A 24,303-nucleotide genomic window follows, 5' to 3' on the forward strand; every position below is an offset into this window, starting at 1 on the left:
GCCCGATTACTTTGCCCATCTGATGCCACCGTTCCTAGAGAGCAGACAGAAGCCCTGCCTTCTCACCTGGCTGTGACGTGCCAGGCTCAGCCTGGTGCTTAGTGACAGCTGTCAAGCTCTCGAAATCTGCCTCCTGGAGAAAGGATGTGCTCAGCAATGCGGTGGGTGGTCTCACCCAGCGAGTCAATGAGATGGGATTTCCACGGTCGTCCACAAAGGATAGGGCAATGCATGCAATGCCTGCAGGGGGAAAGTCAAAGGGCTGCTTGAGTCCCAGAGGCCCAGCCCTCCACTAGCATAGAGCTCCTAGGAGACCACAGCCTTAGGGAACTTGTTACAGACACACAGCCATCCTTTGGAATGCAACTCAGGGTGACTTTTTTAAAAAAAGTAATGTGGAAACAAGTCACAGGTGGGAAGGAGGGGTTGGGGTGGAAGACATGTAGCCAAGGAAGACACCACAGTCACGGAGATAGGGAAGAGGCCTGCACTTGCTGGGGATGTGGGTTGCAAGCTGTCATCTGAAGGAAAGGATGCATTCATCACAGGTTCAGCAAAGCCCAACCAGCAAAAGCACCAAGGACAGGACAGGAGACAGATCACATCTCTCTGGGTATCATTTCCTGGTGCAGCTCAGCCCCTGCCCTGTGCCAAGAGGCAGCTCCAGCTTGCACTGCTGTGCAGTGTGATCATGCCAGGAGTCCCTCAGAAAAGTGGGAGGTGGAAGTTCCGTGGAATAAATGAGGGGGCACCGATTGGGCTCCTCTAACCTTCCTTCTGACTGCTGATGTGCCACATTGATTAATGCCCAGGGGAGGAGAAAGGGGAAGGCGAGGTGGTTGCACTAGGAATCACACACTGCCAGGGATGACGTCTTACTGACATTTTCATGACAACATGCAGAAGGATATGCAAGGATTTAAGGGCTCTGGACCTGGACATCACCCCCATGAAGCCCTGTAGGCTTCTAAATGGAAAACTAACAAGTCACAGGCAGAAGTAGAGAGTCTCCTACTAAGCAGAAGGTGGGCACGACATTGGAAAAATACTGTATACCATATCACCTCATTGAGAAGATAGCACCCAAAGGTCCCCATCTTCAAGGAGGCTCCCAAAAAACCCTGCCTCCTGTCAGCTTTACCTCTGCATGGGGGTCACATGGAAGGAAAATGAATGCTTGCAGTAGTGCCTGCCGGGAAGGGAAGTCTACTCCAGGCTTACAGTAATTGTCCCCACAGATGTAATTCTCCCTGCTCTCAATGAACTTGGCAGCCAGATGAGAACAGAGGGAAAGGAGGAAGGGCAAGCGGCATTAACTGTCTCCCTGCCAATCATATAATCCCAAAACCAGGTGGTTTCTTACATTCAGCTACCTAAATAGCTACAGAACAGCCATAGCCCGCAACTAGAAAGCTTGCTAACAAAGACACAAGGGATCAGGTAAGCCAATTCACAAGCTACTGAATGAAGCAACTTCCACCTCTAGTACCCTGGGTAAATATGGCACAGATAAAATGTTCTGCCTGGTCCCCAATATGAAAATTACTCAGACCAATTATAAGGGTGTTTACTGTGCATCCCCAAATACGCACCAGGGTCAGTCATCTCAATCTATCCAGCAGCTGATGTCACCAGCTGCAACATCACAGTCTCACGGAGCTCTTCTCCCTGCTCCAAGTTTATGCAAGAGATTTTACTAATCCCAAGGTACAAAATGAGGCGCCACAACAAATAATGCTCCATAAATATATCCAACTTTTCTGAAACCCACAAGACCTTTCGCTCCCACAACTAAGGAGGCTATGACAGAAGTGAAATTCTCTCTCTGTGTGTCTGAAAGCAAATAGCAAATTTGCAACCATTTCCATCTGGAATCAGTGTGATTTCTTTAACCTGAGTCATCTCCAATTGGGGGGGGGTCTTCTTGTGGCCAAAGCATATGGGTTAGGAAACTACCCAATGGAAAAGATGTGGGTGGCTACACAGAAGGGGGAAAGTGGGTGATACAGGAGGCATCAGAGCAGAAGCCAGAACAACAGCAGGCACAAGGTCAAAATGAGGATGGGAGCAGCGCTGGAAAAAGTACAGCGGACCACTGGAATCTACAGAAACTACCTTGAAACTGGGAAGGTGGAAACAGGTGCTGCACAAGATCCAGCATGGAACCTACATGACAGAAGAATGTTCAGACACACTTTGAGGTGATGCGTTACCCACACAACCAGACCACAGTGCAGGTGGGAAATGAGGCAAGTGTATGGCACAATGCAGACACACAGACACACAAACTAACAGTACCCCACCACTGGGAGCTCCCAACAGTCCATAGGCTGCCAACTGACGCCCACAGTACCATATGACTCCCCACTTGATGTCTGCCTAGAGCTCATCACTGTGCTCTCACCTAAAAGTCAGTTCATTTTTAGCCCCCCCGGTAGATGTTTGATGAGCTCCAATGAGCAGGAGCCACCATGACTGCACAACTCATAAGGCCTTTGGGGAGTGGAGCTCACTAATTTATGAACTCCTCTCCACTCTGCTGCTGGCTGGCACAGCAGTAGACAAAACGGAAGAAGGGGCCTTAGTCAGCTAACTCACATGGATTAAGCAGCATGTAGATTCAACAGCATTTTCTGGCAACTGGGTAACCTACCTAGGCCAGGCCCACACCCCAGCATGCCACTGTCCTCAGAGAGGGTGCAAAGGACCATTTTCTTCTATAGAATTACGGGGTACGACAGAGACACTTATTACCTTTGCCACCAGTGCCCTGGCCTCCAGGCTTGTTGTACAGATAGAGATCCAGGTCATGGCTGCTGCTGCTACTCTGGTGGAAATAGTGCTGAAAAGGAAGGCAAGAATAGTTAAATCAGACTATTTCCGGGAGCTGCATTTTCATCAACATGGAGAGCTGCCTTTGAGGTCCCTGAATACCAAAAGTGTGGGATACGTCATGTAGGCTCTTAATCTCAGTGAATGATCTATAACTCTTATGGCAGAGAATTTCCCAGCATAGAACACTGTCATAGACATTGGGGTTTTTTTACAGTCCATTGAAGGATACATAGCAGTAAATCACACATAACCATAAAAACAGTCCCTGTATGACTGGTCCACAGCGACTGAGATCAAGCTAGGGGCAGAGATGTTTGAGGCTGCCGGAAATTCTCATCCTAGTTTGTGCCTCTCATTCTGTTCCAGAACAGAGCATGCTATGATCTGTTTACACCTCCATGCCTAGCCTTGTTACCCCTGGGATGCTCATCATGCCTTTGCCCTTTGCACATATTCCCTTAGTCCTCCACAAAAGACGAACACTGAAGTCACCTCCTGAATAGGCAGCACCAGGCCAGGCACAGGTACCCGTCCTCTCACCTTGAAATGGTTCTCAATGTTGCTGTCTGTGTACTTGGGTGTGTGCAGGAAGATCAGCAGGTTCTGACGCAGGTAGCAGGCTATGGCTGGGAGCCAGGGCAGGCACGAGGGGGGCAGAGTGAATTGCAACACTTCAGTAGGAGGGCTTCCTGGAGGCTGTATGAACTGCACAGAGAAGGACTTGTCAGTGGTCTGATATAGCCTGAGCACATCTGACCCAGAGGCCTGGAGATTTAGCCAAGAAATAAAAGGTGGTCTTGTCCTATTTGAAGCACGGCCTTTACCTCTACATCAGCAGGGGTGAGCTTGCAGTTCCGCACGAGCATGACTGTGATGATGTCCAGGGTGGCTTCATCTAGGCGCCTGCGTAGAACCTTCACTAGCTCATCTGTGATCTCAGGTCCTATAGGAGCAGAAGAGTTGCAGTATGTAGCCTTTGTCTCATACAAGATGCTGAGCCCTTATACGCTTGAGCCACCCCATACCAAACCCAGCATGCTCCATTTTTCAACAGCCCACGCAGTCTGGCTACTGTTCCTGAGGGTTACCTTAGCACCTATCCACTCCCTCCTACAATTGCAGCTTTAGTGGCAGAGCGACGGCTTTGCATGCAGAAGGTCCCATGTTCAAACCTGGCATCTCCAGGTAGGGCTAGGGAAGACCCCTGTCTGAAACCCTGGAAATCTGCTGCCAGTCAGTGTAGACAATAGATGGACCAAAGTCTGGGACGGTATATAAAAAAAAGGAAGCTACCTATGTGCCTTTGCAGGTTTCCACCTGCTATTTCTTTTTGCAACTGCTACATTAGTTGTGTTCCAGATCAATGATCTGTGTGTGCTGCACAGTAAACTATGTCACAAGAGAGCAGCCAGGCTTTCCCACTGACGGCTGTCTGAAGGAAAAGCCAGAAGCAGCAAAACCACAAGGGAAAAGAATGTCAATGGCTTGTTATTAAATTACAGAGGAAACAAAACATTAACACAAGATTCCGGAGAGCTGGTGAACTAAAGAATGGGAAGGGAGCAAAAGGCTGCATTTCCCTTTGTTGTTGCAGAAAGGGCTACAATGCAACATATATTTTAAAAATCCTGTTAAGGTGGGCTTTCCCAACCGGGTGCCCTCCAGATGTTTTTGACTATAATCCCATCAGCCCCAGGCAGCAAAGTAGATGGTAGAAATTGTAGTCCAACGACACAACATTTGGGAGGCACCAGGTTGGGAAAGCACACCTTAAAGGAGACAAAGTTACTAAATCTAACGTTTGGTCTTTAAACACCTCAGGGGACAGGTAGCTTGATAGGAGCAACAAGATCTCAATAAGCCTCCCACCTCTGACTTTATGTTGAATGAATGTGCAACTTACCTGCCGGTGCAACTCCATGAACCACCAGCTGGATATGCCTGTCCACTTGGCTCACCGGGCGGGCCGAGTCCACACTGCGGAAAGAGGCTGTCTCCAAAGAGGAGCGAGAGCCCTATCAAAGGAGAATGGAAGAAATTGAGAAGATGGAGCTGCCTCCCAACACTCCTGGAAAGACAGCAGAGAGCACGCTGTGTGCAGTTGGCATGCTCGCTCTTGTGCTCTCGGCAGCAAGGGTGCAGGGGTTCCCTGGGAGGAAAAGAGACTCACGCTCAGGTCCTCCATGTATATGGGCTCCTGGCTGCGCGAAAGGGCCAGTGAACGGCATGGAAGGCTCTGGGTTTCAGCTTCCCCACCCTTCCCACTGGAAGTGGTCTCAGAGAGTCTGGAGGAGAGTAACAAAGAGGAGAGGGTAAAGTAGTAGTAGAAGAAGAAGAGTTTGGATTTGATATCCCGCTTTATCAATACCCGAAGGAGTCTCAAAGCGGCCAACATTCTCTTTTCCCTTCCTCCCCCATAACAAACACTCTGGGAGGTGAGTGGGGCTGAGAGACTTCAGAGAATGTGACTAGCCCAAGGTCACCCAGCAGCTGCATGTGGAGGAGCGGGGAATCGAACCCAGTTCACCAGATTACGAGTCTACAGCTCTTAACCACTACACCACACCACCAAGGGCTTGAAGGACATTCCAAAAGGAGATACCAGCAGAGGAGATGAAGACACCACAGGTCAAGGCGGTCCCCTTGCTTGTGGGGTGCCGTATGACAGGATGGCGAACTTACCGTAAATAGAAAACAGACTTGGTTGAGCGCTCCTGGTAAACAAACATATTTTTCCTGTTCACAACTGAGAAAGCATTGAGCACAGAACGCAGAGCCTGGATGGCTGCAGGGGGGAGAGAGATGGCTTACAAGTTGAAAAGTCTGACCCAAATGTACCACCCACTGCTATCTTCAAAAACCAGCACAGCACACGCCCTCTTCAATTTTATTCCCCAAATATTAATCCAGCCTAATCCTCATAACTACTGCCCATTCTCAACATACCCACTTTTTGAAAAAGATCACTGCAATTTGGTGGCTGTGATAAATATGTACTAAGCATATCCAATGGAGAAATATCAAATCCTTGTATGTTTCAAGCTAAGGTGTTCCTTATCAGGGCATATTTGGGAGGGGAAAAAGTCTCTTTATTGTTTCAAACACTTGAGCTTCTTTTAGATCGTAGCTAACCTGTATTAGGGTTTTATAACAGAGTTAAAAAGGGAGCTATTTCTAATACAGCTCATTCCGTGATGAAACGCTTGGCTCTCTTCTAATAAATGAACTTGCTCAGATTTTTATACTAAAAGCTTCCCTTTCCCCCCCAACACAAAGTCACTTCCTGAAAAATTCTCCCACTTGTTACACAAGTTCCCCCTTCTGTGCATTTTATCATCACCGTATTTGTGGCTCCTTCTTCCTGTAAGGAGCTTGTGGCAGAACTACCTTGTTTGTAGCCTAACTCAGGCCGCCCTCCACATTATTTGGCTAATCCAGCCCTCACAACCAATCCTAACAATTAATTTGTATCATCAGTGTGCCACAGCTGGGGGCGAAAGTTCACCATGACAGGACAGAACTCATTGCCCAGGGACGGGGAGTCTGGGGATAGCTCCGCACACGCCTCCCCAACAGCCAGAGCTCTCTGCATCCATATACCCACCGCGTGCAACACCCATATTGGGCCCCATCTTGAGTCGTGAATGTACATGGATGGTGGTGCTCCAGACTGCGTCGCAAGCAAAGTGTCCAGGTATGAACTGCATGGTGGCTGCCAGATAGTCATGGGGCTGGTAGCTCTCCTCTCCAGGGTAGTCTGCAAGCGGGAAAGGCAATTCAGCAGGCCAGCCCTCCACAGAGTTCTCTGAAAGCCATCTATACAACACAGAGACTATCAACCCCCACTTCCCTCCTTCATGTACAGTTGTGCCACAAGATTAAAAGGCAAACACACATACCCTTAAACAGGGAACCTACAGAGCTTGCCCTGAAAAGCAGGACGGTGCATCACCACCAAAGTGGCGACAAAACGGCAAATGAAAAGGATTCATCAGCTGTCACTTCCCCAAGTACTGCCCTGCCACAACGGGCAGAGTAAGAGAGGAATCTCATCCTGTGGTCTGTAGGAAGCCTGCCTCTAATATAACTAGGGCACAGCCAAACTAGTGGGAAAGCAGAGTCTCTAAGTCAGGTGTAGAGAACCCTTGGCCCTGCAGGGGTTGCTGAACTACAGCTGCCATCAGCCCCACTTAAGGGATGTTGTAATTTTTGTAAGGCCAAAGATTTCCTACACCTGCTCTAGGCTCTAAGGCTCAGCACAACATTATTGTGGATAAGGATACCGCTTTGCACTCCTACCATCAGGCCCAGTGCGCTGCCGGTAGGTGTACGGCGTTTCACTTTTCCAGATATCCTCTTCGCTCTCAGCAACGAGCAGGGAATTGCAATTATGACTGTCGTGCAGATCCTGTAGCAGCAGCCGCTGTGGACAAAAAAGGGCCGCAGAGATGGACTTAATGCTTCCTCACAACAGGAGGCCTGGCTGTAGAAGAAACTGGTGAAATTCAAGGGCAATATTTGTCTGCACAATTGTAATCATACCAGAATGTGATGAAGCTGGTACATCCCAGCTTCCTCATTTAAAATGTCAGTATCTCAGTCCTCATGTTTAAGGTGAAAAGATATCTAAAAGTGCATAGATATATATGTATGAAGTTTCTCTTTAAAGGCTCCACAAGCAGAAAAGATCTGGGTGGTTTTTCCAGTGGCCAAAGCTGTAGCTGTCAAATATTTCGTAACACGTTGGCTAATGAGTGACCTTGCCAAATTCAACTTTTGGAACTTAGTAGGGAGATAGTCCTGCTACCAAGGAGTCAGTGTAGAGAGACAGAATGTGCCAGAGTTACCTGATTAACAAGGCGGCAGATCTCACCAACTTTCTTCACCACTGTACGGTGAAGATGCACACATTCCCCTTCCTCATTCTGCGTTGCTTTCACCGCACTCAAGCTGCTGTACAGAAAGGAAAAGGGAGACTGCTCAGAAGAACTTTTGAGAGAGCTCCCACAACAGCAGACGATATGCACAATATATTTTCCTGCTCAATATTTAGTAATGAACTGAACACAGTCAACAATGAAAAACTGGGTGGAGAAAAAACATCACTGGCAAGTGCTTAAAAATGTATGAGTACTGGGGGGAGGGATCTATGACTGGCATGGCCTGAGCTCTTCGCCCTTTCCCAGGATTAGCACAAAACTGGCAGAGGAACAAGGGCAGCTTGCTTCATGTTGGAAAAAGCAAGACAGATTGCACACGTGAAGCCTGGAGAAGTCAGAAGCCAGCTATACAACACAAGGCTAAGATCAGGGGGATTGGGAGAAACTGGATGCAGAGCTTGGGGTAAAAGCCACAGTTGCCATTTCGGGAACCAGAATCCCCGGGGGAGCAGGGCATGGGAAAGGGGACGTTACCGTGTGTGGGAATAGACTTCCACCCGGTCCTGGTGGATTTTGACAATCAGCCAGAAGTCAGGCATGAGAGGGCACTTGGGTTCCAGGTCACTCATTATTGCCTCCTCACATTCGGAATCACTGCTCCCGCCATCATAGCCTGAGAAATGAAAATGCACCGCCTCTGCTGAGTGGCTCGGCCAATCCATCTTTGACAAGAAGCAGCCAAGGGCAGAGAGAGGCTCATGGTGGTTCCCTTGCAGTCCCATCTCCACAAAGTGGATGCACCTGGACCTCAAGGCAAAATAATCCCAGCTGAGCAACTTGTCACTCTGCCACAAACCTGCCTCCACCTGAGAACTGACTTATCCGTCTCTTCCACACAAAAAGATGGCCTGGCTCATCCACTCACCTAGGAGATCGGAATCCATACTGCCCTGGCTCGATACCAGGCTCTGTACCCGACTGGGACGCTGCTTCCCACAGCCTATAAAGGAAGGAGAGGTATTGAGAGAATGCTCTGAGGTCTCCTAGGTCCCCCCAATTCTCTCCTTGCTCTGGGGCCAGATTTCAATCTAAGCACCGGCCTTTCCCCCCCAAACTGTGCATGCACAAGCCCAGGCAACAAGAAACAAACCCAGGAAGAAAAAGGGGATCAGCGTGTCACAAAGCGGTTGGCTTCTTTTTTTCACCCCGTCTGCTGCATGGGTTGTTTGATGTAAGAAACAAAGCAAGATTGACTTCATAAAGAAGCCCGACAGCAAGACACATGGCAGCCTTTTAGAGCTTACAATCTCATGAGCCCAACAGCACTAAAGTGGTTTTGATTACAGAAAAATCAATATTGGAGCATAGTTACAAAGAAAGGCACTTTAATGGACACCCCTAAGAGAGGGAGAGACTTTGCTATTACAGTCAGGCCTGGGGTGAAAATGCTAACTTGAATAAACAGCCGTTCTCTCGCAAGTGTGAAATGGCATATTTTTGTTCAATCTCAATGCACAATTGAAAATATGAGGGAGCAAATGGTGTATTTAAGTAAAAGGCCTCTCAAGAATGATGAAGTAGGTGAAACCAACACACTCCTTGGAACGAGGAAGGCATTTGCATATTAAAAAGGAGCATGGACAAGTACTTGGCACTTCCCCATGTAATCCTTACATTTCTAATCCTATTTCCACAAAAGGGAGACCTGAAAAGCGTTTTTCCTCTGAAGAGAGGCTGATTGACCTGCACACAACAGAATACTGAAACAAAACCTAACAGAGTGGCAATAAAGCCAGCTTAATGAACTGGTAAGGCAGAGAAGTTCCATTATATGGCGTTAAAAGGCAGTCGCTTAATCGCTTTCAGAGGATCATCATGAGCCAAATTCCACACGAAACCTCGGCAATACTCTTCCGATGTTTCAACAAATATAACCACCTTCCTACAGCTTCCCAGTGGCAGCAGAAGTATGGAGAATCCATCTTGGACTGACAGCATAACGGCAATGACAATCAACTGCAGCCTCAGAGACTGATGGAAGCACTTGTCCCTTGAAGAAGAAGCACCCAGCCAGCCTCTAGGTTCTGAAGTGCCTTTCGGTTTTTACACACACACACACACACACACACACACACACACACCTTTTTTAAACGCTAGCAGATTGGGTGTACAAAATTATTACAGTTAGTTTCATATATCTAGGATTGAAACATGAAGAGCTTGAGGAAACTTTGCCCCAGGAATTCTCCTTTTCGACCAGTTTCACAGACTGGTTTTGCATGGCTTCTTGTAACATTATAGAATGTGCTTTTCCTGAATTTCTGCAAATTTTGGACAGCACTGGTAAACCGCAGGATTTTTAGAATCCTTGTTGAAATCGGAAAGGGGGCAGGGGGAAGCATGAGTAACTTGTTATGCCCATATAACCTAGAGAAGCAGACCTAGAACACCTTGGGGTGAGGGCCATGAGCTATTAGGGCGAAATAAGGGTTATGGCCCCAGCAACACACATGCTTACGCATGGAGCACAAAGGACTATTACCTGGCCCCAGATACATGAGGGCACTTTCCTTTATTTGCCTCTCCCAAGTATTATTCATCATTATTTATTATATCTATATCCCATCTTTCTCCTAGAAGGGGATTCAAGGTAGCTCACAACATTAAAAATCATTCTAAAATGCATTAATAAAAAAAACACCCCGACCAGCTAAAACAATAGTTTAAAAGACAATGAAGCACATTTAAAATCAAAGTACAGTTTTGTCCAGGGGTCAGCACCATCTGCATCTTAGTTTTCAAAGGCCTTTCTGAATAAGGTCTCAGCCTGCCAGCAGGATAACAAAGAGGGAGCCTCTCTTGGCAGATAATTCCACAGTGTGGGAGCAGCCACAGATATGTCTCTCTCTGGTGCCCTGATGTTGATGGGACCAAGAGAAGGTGCTCACCTGAGGATTCAAACATTGGGCAGGTTCCTATAGAGAGATACGAACTTTCAGGTAGCCTGGGCTCAAGCCATATAGGGTTTTATAGGTCATAACCAGCACTTTGAATTGTGGAATCCTACCAATTATAGCTCAGCTAAACAGAACTGCTTAAAAGAAAGAAGGTTCTTTTTATCATATATGGTGGTCTTGTAGTAAGATTAAAGCTTAACTAGGAAATGATATATAATGAAATGAAAAGGATGTTTAAAATAATAAATTATTATTATATAGGGAAGCTTTTAATGTTTAATAGACTATTGTATTTTAATATTCTGTTGGAAGCCGCCCAAACTGGTGGGGTATAAATAATAAATTATTATTATTATAAAATAACTTTTGTAAAAAAACAAACCCAGAAGCTTTTCTTTGGGGAATTATAGGGACAGAACTACCTGAAATGTATAGAAACTTATTCATGTATGCTACTACAGTGGCTAGAATGTTACTCGCCCCAAAACAGAAAGAAGCAGAAGTCCCACAAAAGGATACAAAAACTTATAGAATACGCAGAAATGGTGAAACTTACCAGAAGAATAAGAAATGAAGATAAATTATAAACAGATAAGACCATTGCCAGGATTATTGTACTAACCTGCAGTTTTATAAGAGTATATATTTAAAGTAGATGAATAAATGAGCAAATTCAGTTAATTTGGATAGGCAGAGGATATTAAAAATAAATTTAAGGAACTGCAGAAAGAGGGGGAAGAAAGTCAAGGTTTGAAATGTTAAAATGATTGTTAAAATTGGTGAAATGTACAAAATTAGTGACATGTATAAACTGAAAAGTATATTTATTTATTTATTAAAAAGGAACTGCTTAGCAAGGTAGTGTTTGTCTAAATCAGCCTTCTATGGCACAATGCGCTCCAGATGTTGTGGATTACAATTTCCATTGGCCATGTGGGCTGGAGTTATGGCAGTTGAAGTCCAAATCTCCTCGGAGGGCACCAGTTTGGGGCAGGATAAGCTAAAGCAGCCCCACACGGCTGAACTCCCCAGCCCCTGCTCCCAAATTCAGGTGGAGATGCCTGCTCATTTTCCCTACCTGGAGTCACAGAGTCTGCCAGGCTCGCCACAGATGGTGTTGCTAAGGGAGATTTCTCACTGTTCCACTTCTCCAAGGAGCATGGGAGAGGCTGTGGCTGGGTCACTGCAGATTCCTCATCCAAGGAGCCACACTCCAAAGTATGGGCTTGATCCGGCTGTGGAACTTCATCTGACAACTGCATCACAGCAAAGAAGTGGCAGAGATCACCAGAATGCAATCCATAACGTGAAGTTCCCAATAATCACCCTTACCAAACAGCATCAATAATCCACCTAAGAAAAAAACAACACATCTCCAGGTCACCCTACCAGCTCAGCATGCGCATGGCTACTTACGTCCAGGAATTCTTCTGTCTCCTGCTTGTTCTCACTCGCTGGCCATGCCCAGAGACCATGAGCCTCCTCAGGGGGAGTGGAGCAGGGCAAAGAGCCTTCTGTTTTGATGCTGCTTTCACACCTGCCTCCAGTCATGGTGCTCTCAAGCGTTACTGTGGGGCTAGGCCCATCTTTGGGGGCATGTAGGCGACTGATGGAAACATAGTAGAAATCACTGTCTTCAGCGTTGAGCACATAGCCTGGTAGGGCTATTCTTTGGAACTCCTGCATGGAAAAAAAGAAGAACAGGGTGACTGTCTAGAAACAAGCAAAAGGCAGGTGCGTGTTTCTTAGGCATAAAGCAAGACAGAATGGCCGAGAATGGAGAAGCATCAAGGTAGCTCGTGTGTGTGTGTGTGTGTGTGTGTGTGTGTGTGTTGCTGGGGGGTGTTGTTTAGGGTTTATGAGCTGAAGGTCAAATGACTGTGGAAAACTGAAGTCATATGGGGGGGAAACAAATTTATAAAGATTTATAGACGGCTTAGTCTGAAAACTACAAAAGGCCCACATAGTAAAATCATCACTAAAGACATAGATAGATAGATATCATAGAATCTTGGAAGGGACCCCAAGGGTCAAGGAGTCCAACCCCCTGCAATGCAGGAACCTCAGCTAAAGCATCCATGACAGATGGCCATCCAACCTCTGCTTAAAAATCTCCAAGGAAGGAGAGTCCACCATCTCTCGTGGGAGTCTGTTCCACTGCCGAACAGCTCTTACTGTCAGAAAGTTTTTCCGAATGTTTAGTCGTAATCTCCTTTCTTGCAATTTGAAGCCATTGGTTCGAGTCCTACCCTCCAGAGCAGGAAAAAACAAGCATGCTCCCTTCTCCATGTGACAGCCCTTAAGATATTTGAAGATGGCTATCATATCTCCTCTCAGTCTCCTCTTTTCTAGGCTAAACATACCCAGCTCCTTCAAGCGCTCATCATAAGGATTAGCTTCCAGACCCTTGATCAGCTTGCACATGTTCCAGCTTATCAACATCCTTCTTAAATTGTGGTGCCCATAATTGGACACAGTATTCCAAGTGTGGTCTGGCTAAGGCAGAATAGAGTGGTACTATAATTTCCCTTGAGTTGGACACTATACCTCTGTTCATGCAGCCTAGAATAGCATTAGCTTTTTTGCTTTTTCTTTTTTTCTTTTGCTCCTGCATCATACTGTTGACTCATGTTAAGCTCGTGGTCCCCCAAGACCCCAAGATCCTTTTCACATATACTGCTAGTAAGCCAGGTGTTCCCCATCCTATATTTGTGCATCTGGTTCTTCCTGCCTAAGTGTAGAACCTTACATTTGTGCCTACTGAAATTAATTTTGTTAGCTTGCACCCAGTTCTCCAATCTGTTAAGGTCATTTTTAATTCTGATTCTGTCTTCTGCAGAATTAGCCACCCCTCCCAGTTTGGTGATGAGTTAAACTTTTTTTAAAAGAAGTATATGGTTTCAGTAGGTTTGCTGAAATAAAAAAGCTTTCACCAGGAATGTACAGTAATATAGACAGGGTGTGAGTCTAATATTAATAGCCAGGAAGTTCCAAGGCATGCTAAAGATTTACATTATATGACGCCTGTGAAAGTGCAAGTTCCACAAATGTAAATGACTAAGTATGGCGCAGCAAAATATATTTATAAATGTATTTATATACAGCATCCTCCCATAAAATATCAGTGGTGGCTGCTCAAGTAAACTGGCCCCAAGTTAAGTGCTTCATATACCAATAGCTTGAAACATCACTTACCTCACGAAACTTTTCCAGAGAGCTCTCAGGCCCAAACACGAACTGCAAAGGGACAGTTTCGCAGTGGCAGCTTGGACGGCCTTGAGAACTGTAAACATGGGTAGCCACCCTGCTCAAAGTGCCAGAGGTAATTGTCCGTGAATGGCGCAAGGCAGACACAATCTCGTCATCCAAAAGCCAGCGGATCTGTGACAGTAAAGACAGCAGCCATGGTGGGGTCTAGATCCTAAGTAAAGTGCAAACCCTGTTGCGGCCTTGCTTTGAGCAAGGTACACAATGCTGGTGCTTGGTCAGGACACAGTGCTGGGTGCTGAGGAGTGGGAGGGATATTAATCTAGTCTCAGAGCAAGTCTCTTTTTCCAAGGGCCACATGAACTCACCTCTGTCATGGTAGCTTCAACGGCTTGTCTGTGCACTCCAGGAAGATTGGAAAGTGCTGGGTGCCTTGAGAAAAAAAGAATGCAACGGTCAAGAACAGTGGCTCGCTATTTCTGCACCCCAGCATAACAACATGATGGAGAGGATAAATACCCATCATCCACAGTGGAGGGCAACCTGTCCAAGGTGTGCATAAGCTCCTCATCGGAGCGGAAGGAGGAGGGCCGCCCTGGGGAACGGGTGAAGGAGACGCTACTCTCAGAGGTGTACCTGTAGCGAGGACAGGGAAAGAGTTACTAGGCTCAGCCCTTGTGTCTTGCCAAGGCCACATGCATGTTGTGGTTTCCAAACTCCCCTGCCCACACTGCAACCCTGGAGTCCCACCTATTGTGATGCAGATCGTTCACCGTTTCGATTTCCAGGGGGAGGGTCAGAACAAAAATGTCGAGGGTCACACACAGGTCCGAGAGGTCAATGGTGTGCAGCGCCTTGCAGCTCTCAAAGCAGCCCAGTACCTCCCCTAGTGAAAGCAACAGATATTACTTGAGTTAGACAGTGCTAATTTAAGCCTTCCTTGCCAAGCGCCCAAGGAGGTTGGGCCTCAGCATATGATCCCTCCCTCCCCAGCACCCACCACTCCTTGCTTGAAGGCTGAAACCAATCTTCCCTCCGGCAGCCCATCCACCCTAGCCTTGCCACCCCTCCCCCCCCCCACCTCAAACCCCAGGGCTCATTTCCATTCACCTAGGCAGGTGGGCAGCGAGCGAACAGGCATGGAACTGTGCTGGCTGCGCAGCTTCACAGAGCATGTCATGTGCACAAAGAGCGGTGGCATGTCCTGTTCCAGCAGCTCTTGCTCTGCCAGAGAGTCTCCCAGCACGCTGAAGGAGTCCTCGTCCTGGTTAACAGTGTTGGAGTCAGACAGAGAGTCGGCTTCTAGAAATTCGTGGTCCAGCCGTTCCCGATACTCTACTTCCAGTTCGGGGTCACTCTCCGTTCCAATGCCACAGGCGGATGCATTGCCTACGGGCAAGATTGAAAAAAGCCAAAGTGCTTTCAAGGAGCGATGGAGCTTTGGTGAAAGGCACCAGGCCTCAAGAATGTTTATCCTGAAAGGGTTAACTACAATCGCACTCACTCTGTGAATAGGGAGACAGACTGGCGTTGGATGTTACGGGAAGCCCTGCCAGCGGAATGCACAAGAGGCTGGCACTGCTGGCTGGCCAAGTTCCTGAAATGCCTGAAGCTAGACTGAAAAGCCTTGTGAAATGTGCGTTGTAAAATGTGTGAGTCTTTTGTCAGGAATATATTAAGTGGTTTAATTAGAGTATATAAAATAAACATATACAGAGATATATGTTCAGTAATATATCAGGAGTGTCAAACTATCACCAAACATGATTTATGGGCATAAGGAGGAAAAACATTGAGACAAAATATTGGGTAACTACTTTAATATGCACTGATAATACGACTGGGTGGTCAGATATAAGTAAATGGATTGATTTTAATTTTTTTAAGAGAGGTGGTAATGAATATTAGTCCGAGCTTGGAATTATCTCTGTGCATTCTCCCATGCAGAAGGCAAAGCTGGCCTTTGTAGCTTTCAGTGGAACAGTAAAGGCCTGGCAGTACAACAGGCTGCAAGCAGGACAGCTCGGTGGGTAAGAGCACAAGATTCTTAATTTCAGGGTCGTGGGACATGGGTTCAAACCCCCATGTTGGGCAAAAAGATTCCTGCATTGCAGGGGGTTAGACTACATGACCCTCATGGTCCCTTCCAATTCTATGAAGCGTTGTGAAAACCTCCCTCTAGACAATCCTGCACCCTCTTCTGACAACGTCCCCTCTCTTGGTTGCAAGAATGCTGATAAAAACTCAGGCCCAGGCAACGTAAGGTACCTGGGCTCTAGCTGGCTGGCTGCTAAAGAGGACATTGCATGGTCCTCATCATGGACTGTGGGACATATTCTATGAATCGAGTTCACCTCTTAAATTAGAAACAAGCAATTCTAGGAAAGCTGAAACTATACAGCTAGCACCATTGATTAGAAATCTATGCAAAATATTTGCAGCTTGGGAGAACTGGGGTGCCTCTGAGCCAAAAGGAGGGACCTAATCTTAGCAGTTCCTTCGTCTCAACCCTTCCAGAAAGCTCAAAGCTAGGATCCTCCACGCTTCTCTCCCCTGCATTGATAGCAGGGATCTGTAGATGTTGATGGACTCCCAACAAACCTCATGAACACCCCTTGGCCATGGATGCTGCACTGTGGGGGCCAGGAATATCTGTATGACCACATACCTGCTCTATGGTTTGCTGAGCTCCAGGGGGAAACAGTGCACTGGTCCTCAAGGACTCTTGCACTCTCCCCAACATAAAATTTCCTTAGTCCACTTAAGGGTTTAAAAAACAGAAATCCAATGTCACTAGATTACAAATGCCATGGCATCTCCAATCGTTACAGCAATCCTGAGAACAGCGGGGTGAGGAAGAGTTTCCCTTACCTTCATCCGCCGCCAGTTCAGTTTCTGAACTTTCCACGTCTTCACTGCCTTTCCTATCTGTATGGTCCCGAGAGGCCTCCTCCTAAAACAGGGACAAGCCGCCATATGTGCAACGTGCATCAAGTCTGGGTGCCGCATCCTTCCAAGTTTGGCTCTTTCACAGCCTTCCAGACCCTCTTAAAGGAGCCTCCCTGGGCAAGGAGGCAAAGATACAAGCATATCCTCCTACCTCTTTTTTGGCAGAAGGAGGGCAGTAGAAGTAATAGTGAGGATTGGACGGCACTGGCTTGAAATGCAAGCTGCCAATCTCCAAGAACTTTTCCTAGAACGGGAAGAAGGAACAGTGGGAAACATACTTGGGCCATCAAAGCTACCCTCTCACCTCACCCAGAGGAAGCACTTTGCTCCTTACCTGGATGATCCTGTGCAAGTCCGGTTGCTCCTGGCAAGGCTGGCTGCTCTTTAGCAGAGAGAGGGGGAACTCTGAACAGCAGCTGGGGTTGGGTTCTTGGGGAGGGCAGGCCGAAACATGGGACTCTGGCTCACTAAAATCCTCCGTCTCAGCACTGCACAGCAGGTTCAAGGAAGAGTGAAGTCAGTCACAAGCAGCTCTGTCTACTTGTGCTCCCAATAATGGAACCTTAACTCCCCCGGTTCCTCAGTCAGAAGCAGCCTACGTGCCTCTATTCCCCCATACATCCTAAGATCACCAATGGGTCACATATGTGGTACCTCGGGTTACATATGCTTCAGGTTACATACGCTTCAGGTTACAGACTCCACTAACCCAGAAATAGTACCTCGGGTTAAGACCTTTGCTTCAGGATGAGAACAGAAATCGTGCACCGGCAGCACGGCGGCAGCGGGAGGCCCCATTAGCTAAAGTGGTGCTTCAGGTTAAGAACAGTTTCAGGTTAAGAACGGACCTCCGGAACGAATTAAGTACTTAACCCGAGGTACCACTGTAAAGAGTTATGCACAGGAGCACATAGAACTGCTTCATGTGCAAAAAAATATATATTGGAATTATTGGAGCTGGGTCTGTGAACTGAACCTCAGCAGAAATCTAGGGCCCTGCTCACAGATTCACTCCACAAGGATAGCCAGTTCTGACCATGAACACACGGGCATAAAATACTGTGTTTGAATCAGCTTTGCTCAGCCTTAAGTGTGGCCAATAAATAGTGCATGCTCTTGGTTCACCTGCATGGGCATTCCAATCCTCTCCTCCTGTCAAAATGAATGAACAAACTAACAAAACAAAATAATTACATATATACGTCTCCCCTCAATGCTTCCTTCAGGCCACACTTTTCAGAGAGCCATTTTATAGCATTTAGAGATGGGAGAAAAATCTCAAAAATTATCTAAACTACGGTTATATCAAACCTGTCTAAAACTAATTTGATGGAAGTTTAGTTGATTGATTTTTAAAAGAACCTATGTGCTATGAAGGGATTAGGGGAGGATTAATGGATAAACGCCTTAAATGCAGATCAATGCGCATTTATTGATTCAGCCAAATAGAAAGTGTGAGGAAGAATAACTGGCGGAAGACAGTAACGCAAATAGTGAAGGAAGGTGAGTTGTTGTGCTTAATATGCAATCACTTAAATATGTTTTAATAAGCTGACTAATAAAACTATGTTTATTGTAATTAAACTTAGTCATTGTAACTTTATTGATTTGTTCAGTTTCATATGTAATTTACCTGGAGTTGGAAATATAAAATGTTGAAAGAGTGAGTGGGGAAAAGGATGCAGACACTCTTTCCCATTATGCTTGAACTGGGAACCTCTGGTTTAAGGGCTCCCTACAAATCATGATCTAATCCAACCCTAACTTCTAGGGCAGTGGTGTCCAAACCTTTTTCAAAGGGGGCCAGATTTGATGAAGTGAAGGGCTGTGAGGGCCGACCAAAGTTGTTGACCTTTTAAACTGCCACAGGGTTTGGATTAAACCTACCGGCAGGCCAGATTAGCCCCCTGAAATGGACTTTGGACATGTCTGTTCTAGGGAATCCTTAAAAGCACAGTTTTCCAGTTTAGGGCACTTGGAGAAGAGTGGTTTAATAAATCTCTACTGTAGCTAGATGTGCTCAGCCTTCCTACTGATTTATGCATCCACAAACCAGAAAGTTGGAGTGGCTTGCTGCACTACAAGGCTTTCTAAGAACCCATAGAGAACATGAGAGTGTAAAGCTGTTTTTGTTTTAATTTTTGTGAGCCGCCTTGCATTAGGTTCTGGGGAAAAGACAGACAGGCCATCAATCAATCCATCTCACTTGGGGGTTCTTTGGTGAAAAGGGGTGGTGGTGTTTATGTTAGTTTGTGGCACCTGCGTTCATAGATCGTATTCATGGTTGGCATATGGCTTGTCCTTTTCCACAGATTATAAATATCAGCTACACCTGTGATATTGTGTTCCTATATCGGTTTTATTAGTTGTACTGTTTTAAACTGGTGCAGTGCCTCTCCTTTCTCATTCTAGTTCCATTTCGCTGCCCCATTTTCAGTTTGCAAGCCAAACCTTCCTGCTCTCCTCTATTGCACTACAGAGGCACAAATTCCTTCATTTCTACAGGTTTGCTTGAGTTATCTTCTCCATGTGCAGAGGGATGTGGCAGTCAGCCTGGGATCATTTATACTTCAGGTTACAGAATCTCGTTTTCCTACAAAATATATGTCCTTCCTCATTTTTTGCAGTGACATTTACTGCATTTGCTTTTACATGCCACTCAGTGAAAACAACAGGAATAGCTGTTGCCCACGGGGAAAAAATATGAGATTGCTGTTCAAAGAATCAGTTTTTCTGCACCAAGTTATGACTGTAAGTAATCTTTGCCCTTGATAGGTTAAGGAAATACACAAGGACCATCTGATCTGCATAAATATATCCACACTATATATTGAGATCATTCAAATGTTAAGAGACTCTGCAATTATTTGCTTATTTTGCATAATTTATTCTATTCCTGCAAGCTATGCAAAGCTTTTAAATGCTGCTCCTTGACTGCTGGAAATTCCACGCAGCCCAACTGTGCCCTGTGAGATTTTATCCTGCACTGTTTACACTTCTTTTTTGCAAGCTCATTTTCCACAGGCAAAAAAGAAAAAGCTTAAAAGCTGTGTGTGTTTTTTTAATTAAAAGAAGGTGGGGAAGGAGGTGAAATTCTTTAAATGACAGAATGAGAGATTCCTTGAGTATAGCAATTACAAAAATGCACATGAACTGGGTGACCTGGTAATCTGACTCCTTGCCCAGCTTCAATCTTGATCCTTATTTGACTGCTTATTTGATGGAAAACAGAAGGCTGGATATTCAATAATTCAACCAAGGACCATTGACATTATAGACTGACACCTACCTAATTAATTTTATTTATTTATTTTATGTATAGTCCTGCCTTTCTCCAATGCAGCCCACAAGGCTCATAACATAAATTAAAACAGACACAACTAAAAACATGCAATAAATAGAAATATTTAAAAAACAAATACAGTGGTGCCTTGCAAGACGAAATTAATCCGTTCCGCGAGTCTCTTCGTCTTGCGGTTTTTTCGTCTTGCGAAGCACGGCTATTAGCGGCTTAGCGGCTATTAGTGGCTTAGCGGCTATTAACGGCTTAGTGGCTTACCGGCTTTAAGAAAAAGGAAACAAACTCGCAAGAACTCGCAAGACGTTTCGTCTTGCGAAGCAAGCCCATAGGGAAATTCGTCTTGCGGAACGACTCAAAAAACGGAAAACCCTTTCGTCTAGCAAGTTTTTCGTCTTGCGGGGCACCACTGTAAGGAACCCTATTAAAAACAGCTCTGAAAAAGCTTAAACCCATCTCTGATCTAAAGTGTCCGCAAGCCCTCTTTGTTGCTTATGTGCATTTGACTTGGTTGTGTTTTTCCCTTCCCCATACAGAGCCTTGTATGGCTCCAGAATCAGAATCCCGCTTGGAACATTAGAGAGAGCACCATTTTAGTGCGCAGAGTGGGACTCTGGCAAACTTCTGACATTTAGGGGCCATGGATGAAGGAACCTATTAGGCTATAATCCACTACATACAAGACCAGCAGAGGGAAGCCCCGCAAGATACATTCTTCTTCCAACACTGCCGAGGCCACCCCAGAGCTACAATTCATTCTGATCTCTCTATATGGAAGCAGCCATCCCACCTGGAAACAGAGACTAGCACACCCCGCGCACGGGGGGCCTGCGCCAATTCCCCTTCCAAGTTGGTGGGCAGGTGCTGGTGGCGCTCACAGAAGGATCGCACGTGGTTGCACAGAGTCAGCAGAAAGCTCGTGATGTCTATCTCCTGCAAGAGCTCCTCACAATAATCCATGGCTATGAGCAGATCAGGGCAGCTAATGCTGTGGCCCTGTTGTAGGCTCTGGAACAGCCCTGCAAAGAATCAGAGGATCAGAGAGTTAGCTGGCCCTGCAGATTCACCCAGAAACAGCAACATGGCAAGCAGCAGAAATGATGAACGTGGGGGGTGGGGAGCAGAATAACACAGCAGGTTTTGCTAGCGGAGGCTGTGGCCCATTTAAATACCACCAAGCCACCAATCAGGTTCACTCTAAATATGGGGAATTGCAAGTTTGCCACAGCTGCATGGGCTTCTCCTGGTGTTCCAGAAGGAAGTCAGGCCCAGAGGGGTAACAGAAAAGCCAGCTTCCTCCCACTCTGGAGACAGCAGCCCAACCTGGGTATATCTATCCTTTACCTTTCACATAGCACTGATGGGAATGCTCTTGCAGCAAGGTACAGAAACTCAGCAATTCCTTGTGCTTGGCATCTAGCCAGGGAGCGCTGGTGGGGCGCTCCACTGACTGGCTTCTGGAAGACAAAATCATCCAACATTGACCATCTAGATTCTAGGACAAGGCCCACATTCCTCCCTCACCTTAGTTCTCCCTCCAGATCGCACACTCTCCTAAGGCTCTGCCCGCAATACTAGCGCTTGGCCTAATATACATGAGTTTATACATATCCCTGCCCAAATGGCTGGAAACTGAGTAGCGATTGTCTCTGTACAACCGCGAAGGCCAAGATCTGCCCAACAAGTGCAGAGGTGCTGTCGAGTTTCCTCTACCCCTAAACTCACCTGAAAAAGATGTCCCGCAGAGGCTTATCTAGCCTGGGACTGATCATCTGCTCCCGCAACAGCTCCAAGGAGCAGCTGTAGACATAGACAGGGCAGCGGGCTCGGCAGCTCTCGCCCAGGTCAAGCTGAGATGTCTGGCGGCTGAAGGAGATACGCCCTTCTCTTCTCGGCACTGTGTCTGGATCTCCCGAGTCCTGGCCAATTTCTGTAGACGGGATACATCTTGGAGGATGAGAAGCAGCCTCAAGCTCACAGCTCAAACAAGAAGGAAATGATGCCCTTTCTATGCACCTTGACATGGGACACAGAGCACCTTGCATGACTCAGAGCAGCACAGCCTTTCCTCTGCCTCAAGGCACTTCAGTTAGTGCTTTACTTCCCCCTGCCCTTTTGCATGTGCTCTGCCTGCAGAAGGTATTAATGGATTCCCAGTTTTAAAATGATCTTGTGGGCAGGTAGTAGGAAAGACTTTTGCTGGTGACTTGCTAGAGAGCTGCTGGCAGTCACAAGAAACATAGACTGACATTCCCCAGCCTGCAGGTGTTGTTTGACTACAATCAGCCCCACCCAGCATGTGTAAACATCCCCAATGTCCTCTGGGGTACAGTAGGGTCTTCACCCAACCCACTCCAGCAAGCCTTTGTCAGGGTTCAAGAGAGATTGACATAAACATGCACATCTTCCCAATGATACGCTTGTGTATGGATCTTAAATTATTAAGTATACCCTATTCAAGTTTGCGCCCTTGGCTAAAAGTGTATGATCCCAAACATCTATAACCAGAACCTAATGCAACCTCCATTATCTCCTTCATCTCCCGTCTGATTCCAAACACAGGAGACTGGCTGTGGTGCAAGGAAGCCCAAAACAAGGTTAGTACCATTGGCTGGCGTAACACTGACGGTTGGAAGCACCCCTGCAGTCTCCAGCTCCTTTTCTCCTTGGGAAAGTCTTGGTTCCTGCTCTTTGGAAGATTTATCTGTCCCATGAGCCATCAACCTCTGTATGTCTGGAAAAGATGGTAAGAGTTTATTGCACATTATTTGCTGTCATCACACCCGGCTTCATTCATGGGATATGTGGTCAGAACATCGCATCTGCCGTAATCTTCCTACTGTACCACACAAGAAAGCAATCAGGTGGTTCTCTTAAAGAAAACAAAGCAACAAGCTTCTAGTCCTTAAAGAGTGAGAATTTAAACCTGTAGCAGGATTCAGCATCCCTTGGCACAGCCTACAGTCTACAGAATACTGGCGAGCACCTGTCTCATCTCTGTACGACTTCATTTCCTCAGGCAGGTGTCCAATTCCCTTTCTGATACAGTTTCCCTTACCTGGAAATGTAGCTGGTAGGAAGGTGAGGAAAAGATGCTGTGGATTTACCAGCTTGGCATAGCATCGCCACTGGGGGAAGAGGTCCTCAGGTGCTGGTAAGATCTCATCTCTTGACCCCTCTGCATTGTTGGGAGCCTAAGACAGTAAAGTCAAATTGAACGTGGCCACGGCATTTTGACATAGGAACCCTGCTCCTCACCCAGATTTAACAAGCAAAGTGTGTTGACACACATTTTTGCTAGCAAAGGTAGATAACTCTCTCGCCAGTCATTCACATAGCCCTTTAGATCCAAAAACATAATGACCGATTGAGACAGAACTGTTACAACTCAGTCAAGCTACTGGAGCGGATTTGGTTGCCTACTCACTGTTGCCCATGTGCACTGAGATCACCCCTAGAAAGATCTCCTTCAGAAGAGAATAGCAGATGGAAGCTCCCAAGTTCAGGGGGCTCTCTGGGGTAAGGCATCCTTGGAAGTTTGATACAGAGGTCAAGGGGATGCTGTACCTGTTGTGTAATTGCAGAGGTAGTCCTGTCTTTGCTGCCAACAGAATGGTAGGTGCTGGCTGGATCCCGATGTTCAGGGAGCACAGAGGCCTTGGGAAGCTCTGTTGAGAGGGACGTAAAATGGTCAGAAGCCATCAGGGGAATGGAGAAAGGCAGAAACAGCTGCATGCATGTCCTCTTACCTTGGACCACTGGGAGCATAAATGGGGCTGGGTGGCCATCTCTGTCCCGCTGCAGCACCTGCTCCATGAAGGTTGTATGATCTGTGCCAGATAGCATGATCTCCCTGTCGCTGAGGTCATGCTGGAGGCAGCCATGGAAGAGGCTGAGGAGCATTTCATTGGGCAAGAAGGAAGAGTCCTTTGGGATCCCATCATCCTCTATAGGTGGAAAACCAAAAATTCGAGCAAACCGATTTTTCTGTCGCCCCAGCCTAGCACACCCACCCACTGTGCATGCAGGTCTGACAGCTTCATGGGACCAAGTCAGACAAGAGCACCCAACCTCCCTGGCCCAGCTTAAAGCAATAGGAATGGGGTCTGTAAGGAGTTCCAGTGATTCAAAAAGAAGATCCCTTCCTACTGCTTCATTACATCTCATGTTCAATGAC

At 46.6% G+C, this 24,303-nt stretch overlaps 1 protein-coding gene across 7 annotated transcripts in view; it reads right to left on the reverse strand.

Annotated features, from left to right (window-relative positions):
- The window catches only part of SZT2 (SZT2 subunit of KICSTOR complex), a 76,641-nt gene that overhangs the window by 19,481 nt on the left and 32,857 nt on the right, over positions 1-24,303 (reverse strand). For 3 of the 7 annotated variants that reach the window (XM_077928815.1, XM_077928814.1, XM_077928812.1), the window contains exons 22-51: positions 23,876-24,073; positions 23,694-23,794; positions 23,185-23,320; positions 22,732-22,860; positions 21,852-22,056; positions 21,471-21,583; positions 20,917-21,145; positions 17,163-17,316; positions 16,980-17,072; positions 16,751-16,832; positions 14,990-15,268; positions 14,630-14,765; positions 14,399-14,515; positions 14,248-14,311; positions 13,868-14,053; positions 12,089-12,352; positions 11,751-11,928; positions 8,641-8,715; positions 8,250-8,388; positions 7,683-7,788; positions 7,135-7,258; positions 6,440-6,592; positions 5,518-5,620; positions 5,006-5,120; positions 4,739-4,850; positions 3,660-3,778; positions 3,376-3,540; positions 2,755-2,842; positions 2,116-2,166; positions 67-240 (exon numbers count right to left, since the gene is read on the reverse strand). In XM_077928815.1, coding sequence (XP_077784941.1) covers positions 67-240; positions 2,116-2,166; positions 2,755-2,842; positions 3,376-3,540; positions 3,660-3,778; positions 4,739-4,850; positions 5,006-5,120; positions 5,518-5,620; positions 6,440-6,592; positions 7,135-7,258; positions 7,683-7,788; positions 8,250-8,388; positions 8,641-8,715; positions 11,751-11,928; positions 12,089-12,352; positions 13,868-14,053; positions 14,248-14,311; positions 14,399-14,515; positions 14,630-14,765; positions 14,990-15,268; positions 16,751-16,832; positions 16,980-17,072; positions 17,163-17,316; positions 20,917-21,145; positions 21,471-21,583; positions 21,852-22,056; positions 22,732-22,860; positions 23,185-23,320; positions 23,694-23,794; positions 23,876-24,073 — 4,188 coding nt within the window. The remainder of the gene's footprint in view (positions 1-66; positions 241-2,115; positions 2,167-2,754; positions 2,843-3,375; positions 3,541-3,659; positions 3,779-4,738; positions 4,851-5,005; positions 5,121-5,517; positions 5,621-6,439; positions 6,593-7,134; positions 7,259-7,682; positions 7,789-8,249; positions 8,389-8,640; positions 8,716-11,750; positions 11,929-12,088; positions 12,353-13,867; positions 14,054-14,247; positions 14,312-14,398; positions 14,516-14,629; positions 14,766-14,989; positions 15,269-16,750; positions 16,833-16,979; positions 17,073-17,162; positions 17,317-20,916; positions 21,146-21,470; positions 21,584-21,851; positions 22,057-22,731; positions 22,861-23,184; positions 23,321-23,693; positions 23,795-23,875; positions 24,074-24,303) is intronic. The other 4 variants (XM_077928816.1, XM_028733760.2, XM_077928813.1 and 1 more) reach the window with 3 other exon arrangements.

Source organism: Podarcis muralis, chromosome 5, assembly GCF_964188315.1.
Source record: "Podarcis muralis chromosome 5, rPodMur119.hap1.1, whole genome shotgun sequence".
Classification (NCBI taxonomy): Eukaryota; Metazoa; Chordata; class Lepidosauria; order Squamata; family Lacertidae; genus Podarcis; species Podarcis muralis.